The sequence below is a fragment of the Excalfactoria chinensis genome, chromosome 20 (assembly GCF_039878825.1).
Source record: "Excalfactoria chinensis isolate bCotChi1 chromosome 20, bCotChi1.hap2, whole genome shotgun sequence".
Lineage (NCBI taxonomy): Eukaryota > Metazoa > Chordata > Aves > Galliformes > Phasianidae > Excalfactoria > Excalfactoria chinensis.
In genome coordinates this window covers 2,593,563-2,605,433 of record NC_092844.1, presented here as the reverse complement: position 1 = coordinate 2,605,433, position 11,871 = coordinate 2,593,563, and the positions used below count along the sequence as shown (strand labels likewise).

General features: G+C 61.4%; 2 protein-coding genes across 7 annotated transcripts; both read left to right on the top strand.

Annotated features, from left to right (window-relative positions):
• Nucleotides 1–10: 10 nt before the first annotated feature.
• Nucleotides 11–5,259, top strand: LOC140261252 (solute carrier family 25 member 34-like). 5 transcript variants are annotated; one of them, XM_072354480.1, is made up of 10 exons: nt 11–748; nt 1,206–1,271; nt 1,500–1,652; nt 1,720–1,854; nt 2,323–2,437; nt 2,510–2,582; nt 3,281–3,455; nt 3,691–4,099; nt 4,597–4,784; nt 4,868–5,253. In XM_072354480.1, the coding sequence occupies exons 1-10, from the start codon at nt 269–271 to the stop codon at nt 4,907–4,909; spliced, it is 1,836 nt and encodes a 611-aa protein (XP_072210581.1). In that variant the 5' UTR covers nt 11–268; the 3' UTR covers nt 4,910–5,253. The 5 variants fall into 5 exon arrangements, with proteins under 5 accessions (XP_072210581.1, XP_072210580.1, XP_072210583.1 ...); XM_072354479.1 differs by having other exon boundaries at nt 2,323–2,582; nt 4,868–5,259; XM_072354482.1 differs by lacking the exon at nt 3,691–4,099 and having other exon boundaries at nt 2,323–2,582.
• Nucleotides 5,260–5,750: 491 nt separating this feature from the next.
• Nucleotides 5,751–9,591, top strand: FBLIM1 (filamin binding LIM protein 1). 2 transcript variants are annotated; one of them, XM_072354428.1, is made up of 10 exons: nt 5,751–5,845; nt 5,958–6,129; nt 6,730–6,852; nt 7,397–7,592; nt 7,913–8,049; nt 8,135–8,246; nt 8,325–8,494; nt 8,646–8,824; nt 8,906–9,017; nt 9,134–9,591. In XM_072354428.1, exons 3-10 carry the CDS (start codon nt 6,844–6,846, stop codon nt 9,245–9,247), a joined length of 1,029 nt encoding a protein of 342 aa, XP_072210529.1. In that variant the 5' UTR covers nt 5,751–5,845; nt 5,958–6,129; nt 6,730–6,843; the 3' UTR covers nt 9,248–9,591. The 2 variants fall into 2 exon arrangements, with proteins under 2 accessions (XP_072210529.1, XP_072210530.1); XM_072354429.1 differs by lacking the exon at nt 5,958–6,129 and having other exon boundaries at nt 5,760–5,845; nt 9,134–9,590.
• Nucleotides 9,592–11,871: the final 2,280 nt, after the last annotated feature.

The following is an 11,871-nucleotide window of genomic DNA, read 5'->3' as shown; positions in this document are numbered from 1 at the left end:
CTGCGGTTGATTTGCGGTTTGCCGGGCCGTGCTCCGCACCCCTCGCTCCTTCCCTCCCTGTTCCCCCGCTGTACCCGCAGTCCCGTTGCTGCAGGGCGCACCGCCGGCGGGCGGAGGGACGCGCTGTTGACCTTTGCTCCGTATCCCGCCCCCAAATCGGGGTCGGCATCGGGCTGGGCGGCGCTCGGCTCCCCCCCCATCATCTCCCCGTGTCCGCAGGGCGAGGAAGGCGGAGCCCGGGGCGCTCGGCAGCGCGTGCAGGTGCTGCATGGCGGTGGTTCCCGGGGCCCTCGGGCCCTTCCCCGCCGCCGCGCTGCACGATTTCCCCTACGCCCCCCAAAGCGCGGCTCCCGCCTCGCACGGCTCCCCGGCGGGGGGGGTTCCTCCGGCCGCCGATTTGGTGCTGGGTGCCGCGGCCGGCTGCATGGCCTGCGTGCTCACCAACCCGCTGGAGGTGGTCAAGACGCGGCTGCAGCTGCAGGGCGAGCTGCGGGCCCCCGGCACGTATCCCCGGCCGTACCGCGGCGTGCTGCGGGCGGTGGGAGCCGTGTGCCGCGCCGACGGGCTGCGGGGGCTGCAGAAGGGGCTGGCCGCGGGGCTGCTGTACCAGGGGCTGATGAACGGCGTCCGCTTCTACTGCTACTCCTGCGCGCTGGACGCCGGCTGGACCGGGTGGCCCGGGGGCACCGTGGTGGCCGGGGCGGTGGCCGGGGCGGTGGGAGCCTTTGTGGGCAGCCCCGCGTACCTGGTGAGTGCTGCGGGTCGGGGGGGGGGGGAAGGAGGAGCCCCCCCGGCTCTGCGTGCTGCGCGTCCCCGTCCCCGCTCGGCTTCGCCCCCTGGAGCAGAGGGACGCGTTGTGCGCGCGGTGCCCCAGCCTTCCTGCTGTCCCCATCCCGAGCCCAGAGCTGCACTGCGAGGAAATCGGGATTTCTCCCTTCCTGGGGCCTCCCCCATCTTTTGGAGCTCGGAGGCAGAGCTGCTGCGGTGTCACTGCGGCCCATTGCCCCAGGGCAGGGGGGGGAAATGGGAGCTCAGAGTCTGAGGGGGCAGGTCGGTGGGTGCCCCAGATCTGCCGGGGGGACTCGGGTGGCCCCAAAAGGCGCTTTCCTGGTGCTGAGAAGGGATGACGAAACCCTGGGAGAGAATGCGGAGGGCAAAGGGGGGTTCTGTCACCTGGTGTCACCCGGTGTCATCCATCCCTGCAGGTCAAGACCCACCTCCAAGCCCAGACGCTGTCAGCCATGGCCGTGGGCCACCAGCACAACCACGAGGTGAGAGGGACCGAGCCCTGCAGGCGGTGTTTGTAGGGCTGGGAGAGGGGACACCATTTTGTCCTGCAGTATTTAAAGCTGTCGTCAGGTGGGTGCTATAAATATCAGCACGGGCTGCTTGGAAACAACGCGCGTGGCACTCAGGGATGCGGTGACATTGGGGTGACGGCGATGAGGTTGTGTGGGGGTTGGGGTACAGACGTGCTCACCCGACGTTTCTCCCCGCAGAGCATCTCGGGCGCCTTCGGGAGCATCTACCGGCAGCACGGCGTGGCGGGGCTGTGGCGGGGGGTGTCGGGCGCGGTGCCACGCGTGGCGGTGGGCTCGGCTGCACAGCTCGCCACCTTCGCCTCTGCCAAGGACTGGGTCTGCCAGCACCAGGTGATCCCCATGACCCGCCTCGGCCCCACGGTGCGGTGCCACCGCTGATGGCCCTGGATCCCCGCAGTGGTTCGGGGAGGGCAGCTGGGCAGCGGTGCTGGCGGGCGGCATGGTGAGCGGCGTGGCCGTGGCGGTGACGATGACGCCGTTTGACGTGGTGAGCACGCGGCTCTACAACCAGCCCGTGGAGGCTGACGGCACGGTGAGTGCGCGGCATTGGGATCTGGGGTCGTTTCCCGGCTCAGCCGCGCTGCACCCGGCGTGTCTCTCCGCAGGGCAAGCTGTACCGCGGGTTCCTGGACTGCTTCGCGCAGATCTCCAGCAAGGAGGGGCTGCTGGGGCTCTACAAGGGCATCGGCGCCGTCTACCTGCGCCTGGGCCCCCACACTGTGCTCAGCCTCTTCTTCTGGGACGAGCTCAGGAGGATGGTGCGGCCGCAGCCGCCCCCGGGGCCGTAGGACCCCACGGATACAAATAAAGGGATGTGTTTTTTTTTTTGTTTTGGTGGAGCTTCGGGGGTCTTTGGGGCACAGTGGGGCCGGGAGGGGTGATGGCAAAGCCTTGGGGATGCTGCGGCGTTCTGAGCCTCACCGCCACCTGAATCTCCCCTCCTATGGGGCCAGAGGTGCAGCCGTGAGCAATGATTTACCAGCCCGTGACCCGCCTGCAGACCTTTGAGCCGGGCCCGGCGCTGCTCCGCGTGGCGATGCTGTCCCTGGGGTCCTGGCTGCCCGCGTGGCCGGGGCTGGCGTGGGGCTGGGAGCTGCTGGATGCACTGCTGCAAGGTGAGGCCACGGGGATGTGGGGATGTTGGGGACATTGGGGACACGGTGACACGGCGCTGCTTCTCCCCGCAGGGCTGGTGGGGGCCTGCGCCACCTCGGTGCTCTGCAGCCTGCTGAGGGTTTATCTCTACATCCAGTGCCTGAAGTAAGCTCCTGCCCTGCATCCCCCCGGGATCTGATTCTGGGATCCATGTTGGGGGATCCACTTTTGGGGGGCCTGGTTTTGGGAGGATCTGCTTTTGGGGGTCTGCCTTTGGGATCCACCATGTTTGGAGATCTGCTCTGGGAAGGCTCTGCTATGGAGATCTACTCTTTGGGATCTGCTTTTGAGTATCCACATTTAGAGACCTGCTTTAGGGATGGCTGCATTTGGCTACTTGCATTTCAGATCCAGCTCTGGGTGATGCACTTTTTGGGTATCTCTTTTGGGGGATCCACATTTGGAGATCCAATTCTGTGTTACCCGCCTTTGGGATCCATGTTTTGGGAAGCCTCCTGTGGGGGATCTGCTTTTGGGGGATCACCTCTTGGGGGATCTACTTTGGCTGTCTGCTTTTGCGGACTGTGCTTTTGGGAATCCTCTTTTGAGATCCCCTTTGGGGGTCTGCTCTTGGCCATCCATTTCTGGGGATCTGCTTTTGGCTATCCCCATTTGGGGATCCTCTGTTGGATGCTCTCCCAGCTCTTTGGTTATCCACTTTGGGGTTCCCCCTTTGGGTATTCATTATTGAGGGATCTGCTTTTGGGATCCCCTTTGGGATTTGCATTTGGTCTCCATCCAGCACCCCCAGGTGTTGCAGGGCAGGGAGGTGACCCCATCCTGCTGTACCCCGCTGTCCCCAGCAACCCGGCACGGCAGGACCTGCGGGCGGCCCTTGGGGCACAGCGGTGGTTGCTGGAGCCGCTGCACATGCTGGTGCTGATGGGCATCCTGGCGCTGGTGGGCTCCCGTGTGGCCGCACTGGTGGTGCTGGAATTCTCCCTGCGCTCCATCTCCACCCTCCTTTCCCTCAGCAAGGTGAGTGGGGACAAACCGAGGCGTGTGATGGGCGAGTCACGCGTTCTCTTGCCGTTTGCATGGCGCTTTGCAGCACCCATGCTGAGGACAAGACACGCAGCATGGAGGAAAGTATGCATGGCGGTGCAACGGTGCATGGCTTGGCAGCGGTGTGTGGTGTTGTGATGGTGCATCCCCTTGCTGCTCTGCATCCTCTCCTGATGCAGCTCCTGATGGCTCCGTCCCGCTCCTGCAGGGCGCCCGGAGCATCCAGCTGCTCGTGCTGTGCCAGTTCTCGCTGGGCTGCGGGCTGTCCTGCGGCCTCAGCTTCCTGCTGGAGGGAGCTCCCCACAGGACCTGCAACCTGCTGCTGGCGGCGGGGCTGGCAGGGCTGCTGGCCGTGCACACCCGCCGCTTGGCTCTGCACACCTGCACCCTGTATGAGCTGCACAGCCGGGCGCGGTACTGCGGCATCTGCATGCTGCTGCTCACCTCCGGGCATGGCGTGCCCCAGCTGCTGCGCAAGGCGCTGCTCGTCGCCTTCATTGTGGCTGACCTGGCTGCCGTCGCGCTCATCAATCGTGATTTCCTCTCGACGACGGAGGCCGTGCGCTTCTGGACGCCGCTCACCATCTGCTACACGCTGCTCGTTGTCTACATGCAAGGTGAGAGGTGGTGCAGGGCTGTAAGGACACGGAACGTTGGGGGAAAACAAGTTTTGAGGATGACCCGATCGGGAGGTCACAGCACCGTGGTTTGTGTCTGCAAATGGGGCATCGTTTGGATCCCCCAGGTTCTGGAGGTGACACATTCTGGAGGTGACGTGTGTCCCTCCAAACTTTTAGGATGAGGTCCCCAAAGGTTTTCTGGGTGACTCAAAAAAGGCCATTGGGACACCCCCAAAGCTTGGGGGATGAAAACCAGGAGGACATTTCCCCACGTGGTGGCTTTGCAGTGGGGACCTTGAATACTGTGAGGATGACCCAACCAGGAGTTCGTTTGGGTCCCTCAGATTCTGGGGATGATTCAGCTCTGATGTCATTTGGGTGCCCCAAGTTCTGAACTCGGCTCAGCCAGGACGCTCCCAAGTTGGATGAATTCCACACACTGCCTGCAGAGCGTGCCGTCCTTACGGGCCTACCCTGACACTGTGTCCCCACAGAGGAGCAGCAGTCAGGTGCGAGCAGGCAGTCAGCCTACCAGACAGTGCTGGTGCGCATGGGAGGCCTCTTCATCCTCCTCCTCACCGTGGGCCGCTGGACAGACATATTCCACATCTTCCTCTCTTGGCTGGGTGAGCTCTGGTGCTTGCTCCGCACTGGCATGCTGCTGGAAGCGTGCCGGCAGCAGGTGAGTGCCCCCAGCACAGCCCTGAGGACACAGTGAGGATCTGGCACTCTCCTTTCCATTTCTCTCCTTTCTGTTTTCCATAGGATCTCGCCCAACAGCATCGACCAACATCAGGATCGTCCTGAGCTGTAAGCAGAGATGAGGAACTCAGAGCAGCTCCCCACTGCGCTGGACAGCCACTATGGGGACACTGGGACACAGGGGAAGGGTCTCCTGGAAGGTGCTGGACCCCATCCCGTTGGATACGTGGATGCTTGCACAACCCCTGGCTTTTGAGGCCCCCACCCATGGTTGTGATTGGGCTGGGTCACTGGGCTGTGATCTCCCTTTGTCCTGCTGTGGGATGTGGGATGCAGACGGATGTCCCCATCCTCAGGGGCTGCCAGGCTGCACCACCGAGGTGAGGGACCTCTGGAGCTTTGTAAATCATGGGAAATAAAGGTCTTTTATTCCCAGCAAATGCCTGGGCAGAGCAAGCTGGGGTCACACTGTGTTGGGGTCCAGCTCAGAGACAGCCAGGGCAGAGCTGCATGGAGGGAGTGCATGCTGCAAAGGGGAACAGAGGCACAGAGGGGTGCCCCCAAGCCCTGAACCCTTTCTGCTGTGCTGGAGGGCACCCAGCCCTACGCCGGCGGGTGCAGGGTGTGGGGAAGGGGGTACAGCAGGAGAGGGGATGGGGCTGGCCGGGGAACCTTGGGGTGTGTGGGGCATTAGAGATGTATGGGGCTGCAGGGGGATCCTGAGGGTGTATGGAGGCACGTGGGGTATCGTGGTGATGTGGGACGTCGCAGGAGCTCTATAGGGTCACGGGATAACCTAGGGGTGCATGGGACACCCCCAAGCACAAGGTAGAACCCTGAGGGAGTTTCGGGCAGCTGGTGGGGGCTATGGGGCCGCCTGCCGGGGGGGGGCGGGCCGTGGGGCAGGAAGGGGGGAGGAGGAGGAGGGAGGGGAGGGAGGAAGGGGCGGTGATGCCGCGGCTCTGCCCCCCCCCGCTGCCCCCGCTGCGCCGGGCAGGGCGCGCCCGCGGAGCGCACGGAGGGACCCGCAGCGCTGCGCAGGTAGGGGACGGGACGGGCACCGGGACGGCGGGCACCGCGGGGGACGCGGGGCTGCGGGGACACCCCCTGGCTGGAAACGCCCCTTCAGAGCAGAGTCCCACACTTTCCCCAGGTAGAGAACGGGACAACCCCAGGAGCGGGGTTGAGGACATCCCCTGCTGGGACTGGGACACCCCAGGGTGGGACACGGGACTCCGCAGAGGAAGGGATAAAGGCGGCGGAGAACTGCAGGGATGGGACAGCGTGCCGAGAACCGCCCCCAGGGAGGGGAACGGGGGTCCCAGGTAGGGGAAGGGACACGGGGGGCCACCGCCACAGTCCCCACAGCATCCTCCGAGGTTTGGGGGGGGGGGGTGCGGGATCCGTCGGCAGAGAGGGGGAGGAGGAGAGCCTTCATCCACCCCAACTTGGGGAGAGGTGCCCCATGCGCAGCCTCCACCCCATTGATCCCACCCTCTCTGGCACCCGTGATTTTGGGGTGACTCTCACAGGATCCCACAGCCCCATCCCAGCGCAGCCGCAGCCACCCCAAAGCAGGAAGGTGCTTCCCTCCCGCTGTGGGGGCACCCCACAAAAAGCAGAGTGCAGACCCCAGGTTGCCACCCTCCAGCTTCAGCCACCCCGGTGGGCGGCAGCAGGGCAGCAATGCGGCCGCTGGCGGCTGGGCTGCCCCAGCACAAAGAGGAATGCGCCGAGCACATGGTTCACATTAGCCCTGCAGATGGATTTTTTTCTTCCCCCCTTATTTTCCACGGGGAGCAGGTCAAGGTTTGCGTGCAGTGTGAGGGCTGTCAGCGCCGGGACCCGTTTGGGTTCTGCCGGCGGGGAGGGAGGGAGCGCAGCCACTCCGGATTCTCCTTTTTCCTCCCTTTTCTTTGAGTCAGAGGCTGAAGTCAGCAGTGTGCCCGTCCCGCAGCGATTTCCCCACTGCAGAGGATGTGGGGATGCCCGTGAGCAGGACGTAGAGTGGAACTGCCCCGTGCTGAATACGGAGACTCATGGCACAGGTACTGTTGTGCAGCAACAGGGGATGGACGCAGGGATGGATGAAGCCTGGGGGTCCCCTGGAGCTGTTTTGGAAGCAGGGAGGAAGCAGCTCCTGGCTGCTTTTCCCATTGCTGAGCACAGCCCTTTTCCTTCCCGAGTGGGGTCAGACGGGGTCGGGCACATCCTGTGTGTGTGGGGGCTGCTGCGCTCTTACAACCCCATTTTCCACAGGCAGGGTGGGTTCCTCCCGCTGTGTGATCCCAGGTGGGGTCAATAAGAGAGGAAAAAAGGGGGTGTCAGTGCTTGCAAAAGGCTGGGGTTGGTAAGGAATGCCCGCAGCCAGGTGCTCTCCGGGTGCCCTCGCCCCACCAGGCACGAGGCCGTTTATTGCCGTGCCGTGGGGCGGGGATGCCCGTTCCTTATTGCCTATCCAGGAAGAGGAAGAGGAGGTGGGCTGAGGCAGAAGGACAGCGGCAGCCGCAGGCACACCGCGCTGCTGTGGTGCTGACACATTGCCTTCTGCTTTCTTCTTTTTTTCCTTATTTTTTCCCCCCCAAACCCCAGCCCACGTCCGGCCCCTCCGCCGTTTCTGCAATGCTGCCCAGGAAGGCAGAGAAGAGGATGGCTTCGTCTGTCTTCATCACCCTGGCGTCCCCACGGAGGGAGGCAGCCCCCAGGGTGCAGCCCCACGCAGGGGTGTCACTGGCTGTCCCTGAGGGCACCCCTCGGCCCCCGCTGGCCCCGGCACTGCCCAACGGAGGTGAGGAGTGGCTGCGAGGCACCACGTGTGACACGGTTCTGGTGCTGTGGAGATGCTTTGCTAAACGATGTGGGTGCTGGATGAGGGGGTGGTGTTTTCTGAGGGTCGTTCCCCAAATCCCCACACTGAGTGCAGGATGGATCCAGGTGCCAGGAAAGGGAGATGTGATGTTTGCTCTCCACAGCCAGGTGCTTATCAGCGTTTGCTTTTGGGGCTGGTCAGTGGGGAGTGTTGCTGCGAAGCTGTCGGGGCGTTATTGCAGGGGAAGGGATGGGGCTGGCAGTGCTCTCCCAACACGCTGTGCCTGGCTTTTGTTGCAGAGTCCTGCCCTCACTCCCCAGCAGTGCCTTCATCCCCGCCAGCTCTCATCCTCTCCGAAGCGCCCCAGCCCATCTCCGTGGAGGCGCTGGCTCCAGCTGTGCAGCAGCTGGACCTCACGGCACCCAACGCGGTGCAGGTCAGGACCATGAGTGTGCCTCAGTTTCCCCATCCTCATATATTTCCCCATCAAATATAATGTGTGTTTTCCTCCTGCTTGCCAGGCTCCTTTTACCTTCCCTGCTGAATTGAGGCCTCCCCAAGTTTGCCAGGGGCAAGCAGACGAGCCGCAATGGCAGGATGCAAACGGGCACATGGAGAGGAGCAGCTCCCAAGGTAAGCACTCAGAGCCGGCTATGGTGGTCCCCCAGTGGGGCCACCAAGGCAGCTCCATGCCCTGCTCCCTTCCCACAGACATCTGCGCCTTCTGCCACAAAGCCGTGGGCCCGCGGGAGCCAACGGTGGAGGCGATGCGGAAGCAGTACCACACTGACTGCTTCACCTGCCGGACCTGCCAGCGACGCCTGGCCGGCCAGCGCTACTACCAGAAGGATGGCCGCCCCATCTGCGATGCCTGCTACCAGGTATGGGGATGTTGGGGACAGCAGGGAGAGATGGCATTTCAGGGAGCGATGGCACCTTGGGGAATGATGGCACCTGGGGAGCATTGGCACCTTGGGGAGCATCGGCATTTGGGGAGCAATGGAATCTTGCATGTCCCCTCCCCACCTGCAGGCCACGCTGGAGAAGTGTGCCGAGTGCCAGGGGCTGATCACTGAGCGCATCGTGCGTGCCCTGGGCAAAGGCTTCCACCCCAGCTGCTTTGCCTGTGCTGCCTGCGGCCGGGCCATCGGTGCTGAGAGCTTTGCGGTGGATGAGCAGGGCAAGGTGTACTGCGTGGCCGACTTCTACAGGTGGGGCGGTACCCAGCAGGGGGTCCGGCTGATCCCTGTCGCCCCGTGGGTCTCACGTCGCACCCATCTTATCCCACCAAGGAAATTCGCCCCAGTGTGCAGTGCCTGCAAGCGCCCCATCATCCCTGACGAGGACACCTACAAGATTGAGTGCCTGGGACGTAGCTTCCACGAGAGCTGCTACCGCTGCGAGGTATGGCCCCGAAACTAAGTGTTGTCCCAGTGCCTCGCAGAGTACCTGGGGTTGGAGGCTGGCATGAGGCGTGGGTTGGTGGCGAGGTGCAGCAGCGCGGTGTCCTCTGCAAACAGAGCTGCGGGACGCCGCTGTCGCCGGAGCCGACGGAGGATGGGTGCTACCCGCTGGGCCACCAGCTGCTCTGCAAAGCCTGCCACATCTGCCGGCGGAACGAGTCGTCCTGCTGAAGGGTGAGCTGTGAGACGGGGCTGTGCCACAGGGATGGACCCACTGAGAGCAGCGGGACCGGCGCGTCATCGCCAGCCTGCACCAGGACCTCACCCCACACACAGCCTCTTCCAGCTGCTCATCACAAGCAGCAATAGCCCTGGGAGAGCAGCGGTGGTGGATGAGCTGAGGGTTCGTTCACTTTTGTTTTGTTTTTTTGATCCTTTTTTTGAGGCTGGTTTGATTCCTTCGGTGTTTTTCTTTCTTCTCAAGCTTTCTCGGGGCTTTGTTCAAACACTTCTGTCTGCGGTGATGCAGAGAGCAGCACTGATTTAGCTCCTTGTCATTACATAAAACCCCGAGCTAAAATTGCCGTCTCTTTCATCTGCCCGTTTCCTGCGTCCCAAACTTTCAGAAGGCAAGTTTAGAAAGAAGGAAGAAGCCACATCAGGACCCCGTGGGTCACCTCGGGTGGCAGGAGGCTGGGCACAGCTTGCTTGGGCTGCTGGCTGATAGCATGGCTGGGATGGGGAGATTCGGCAGGTGGGACAGCAGGGGGTGCGTTCTGCGGCCGGACTGGAGGCTCTGCAGTGTGCCCGGCGGTGACAAAGGGTGCGTGGCGTTTCTCTGCTCTGTCTCACACAAGTCCCAGGCCGGCAGAGGGCAGCCGGAGCACGAATTCCTCCATTGGGTGGAAAAAGTGCCTGATTTCTGTACGCAGCAGCGCTGGTACTGGCGCCTGGGTTTTGCTTCCTATCCAAGGTAATGCCACTCCGCCAGCAGAAGCTTTCTGACTTGCTTTTGGTCCGCGGTGTGGAGAACAGGCAGAAGTGAGAACTACATCTGTGTGAGCAGTGCCACCTGCACTCACCGGGTTTGTTTGTGAACGTATAGCGAACCACACAGACTGAGGGGTTTCCCTTTTAAACCAAAAGCGTTTATAAAGCCACAAATCGTCTGCGGGAAACAACAGGAGCATCTGAGTCAATATCTCATGCTTCCCTGATGGAAAGAAGATGTTAAAAAAAAAGGCAACAGACAATTGTTTCTAGGTCATGTTGCCTGAAGTCTCCCCAGCACATGAATGAAAGGGTTAATTATGGGTAACATATGGAGTCATCACATCAACCCCGCTAACGTTTCCTGCCATCTCTCCCCATCTACAAAGCCTATTATTCATGTGTGTGTGCAGCCACCCCTCGGGGTACAGATGGCTGTAAGCTAGTTGTGAATAAGGTGCTCGTGCACAGCTGTGGTGTGTCCTGCAGTTGGGATGGTCACGTAGAGAGGCAGTTCTGGTCCATGTGGGGTTGCAGGACGAAATGCAGCTGGTGAGATGAAAGGGCTGCAGAAGTGGTTGGATTTGGTCATTTTTTTCCAGCAGTGGAGTTTGATGGGGGTGCACAGATAGGGAAGTAAACTGATCTGAGCTGCTTTCTGGGTGGGTAAGGGGAGAAGCATTGTGAGTTGGGGTCTGGAGCGTGTTGCTGAGCCTGGAAAGCACAACTCTGTGTTTTCCTCTGTGTGGATATGGAGGAATTGTGCTGTCTGTCCATCCCCATCAAGTCCGGGGGGTCCCGTTCTGCTGCCGAGCACGCAGGCACCAATTGCAACAGCTCATCCCATCCTCGTGCTCCTCACCCCATCAAAAGCAATTTTGCAAGGGGAAAAAGTGTAAAGTCCACCTCCTTACTCAACACCAACGTGCCCACATCTGCCAACAAAAACACAAAGCACACCCGCAGCGATGCAGAGCTCATTCTTTACCCCCAAAGGCCCCACGGAGCTCCCCCCAGATCACCCGGAGGTGCAAAACCTGCTGAGGTCTTGCAGTGGAGGTGCAAAAGGGCAAGGAGCAGTGCCTGCACAACGCCCTGAGCTGCTGCAATCAGCCCGTCCTTTCTTGCAATCCCTCTTGGCAGGCCAAGGCGAGCGGGGAGGGCCCTCTCACATAGACTGGCTGCTCTCCAAGGAGAAGCAAATGCAAATATTTCTTCACTTCGGGCTGGGTGCGGCCTGGGGATAAAATTTCCCTGGTCTTTCCCAGAGAAGGCATCTGACACCATGCACTGCTCCCAGGAACATGAGAATGTAGGACAAAAAACCACAGAGATTTTCTTTCTCGCAGCTCTAGGGTTGTTAAAAGGAGCTGACGGGAACGACCGTGATATTTTTAAATCGGCCATCAAGGTTTCTCTTCGCAACAGAAAAGGCATTTTGCAGGTTTCACTTGGCGAGCTGCAGATTTTGGTGCAGTATTAAGCAGGCCTGTAAAGGGAAACGGGTTGGAAACGGGGTTGGAAACGGCCCCATCAGCCGTGAGAAATGTGAAAAGCAGGCGGTGGGCTGAGGGAGAGCTGAGCCGGATTCCTGGCATGCCTTCCCTCTGCCATCACTGCCTCAGAGGTGAAAGCTGCTGGGGAGCAGCAAGCAGGAGCGATGGGTAAACTGAGGCTGGAGCAGGGAGAAGGAGCAGTGAAGGAGCAATGGCCACAGTGCTTTGTTTTTCTTTTAATACGGATTTTAGAGCTGGAGGAAATGTTTTTTTCTTTACCACCACCCCCTTCTTGGTTGACCTGAGTGAGTTGTGAGCATGTCCCAGCTGGCTTGCTGCAGTGTCATCCTTTCTGGCAGAGCATTCGGA

Bases quoted from the DNA above. Each gene is read 5' to 3' on its own strand.
- LOC140261252 (XM_072354479.1), top strand. From the start codon at position 269: ATGGCGGTGGTTCCCGGGGCCCTCGGGCCCTTCCCCGCCGCCGCGCTG. The intron at 749-1,205 runs GTGAGTGCTGCG...CCATCCCTGCAG, and splicing joins TGGGCAGCCCCGCGTACCTG to GTCAAGACCCACCTCCAAGC. The intron at 1,855-2,322 runs GTGAGTGCGCGG...ACCCGCCTGCAG, and splicing joins CCGTGGAGGCTGACGGCACG to ACCTTTGAGCCGGGCCCGGC.
- FBLIM1 (XM_072354428.1), top strand. The intron at 8,247-8,324 runs GTAAGCACTCAG...CCCTTCCCACAG, and splicing joins GGAGAGGAGCAGCTCCCAAG to ACATCTGCGCCTTCTGCCAC. The intron at 8,495-8,645 runs GTATGGGGATGT...CCCCACCTGCAG, and splicing joins TCTGCGATGCCTGCTACCAG to GCCACGCTGGAGAAGTGTGC.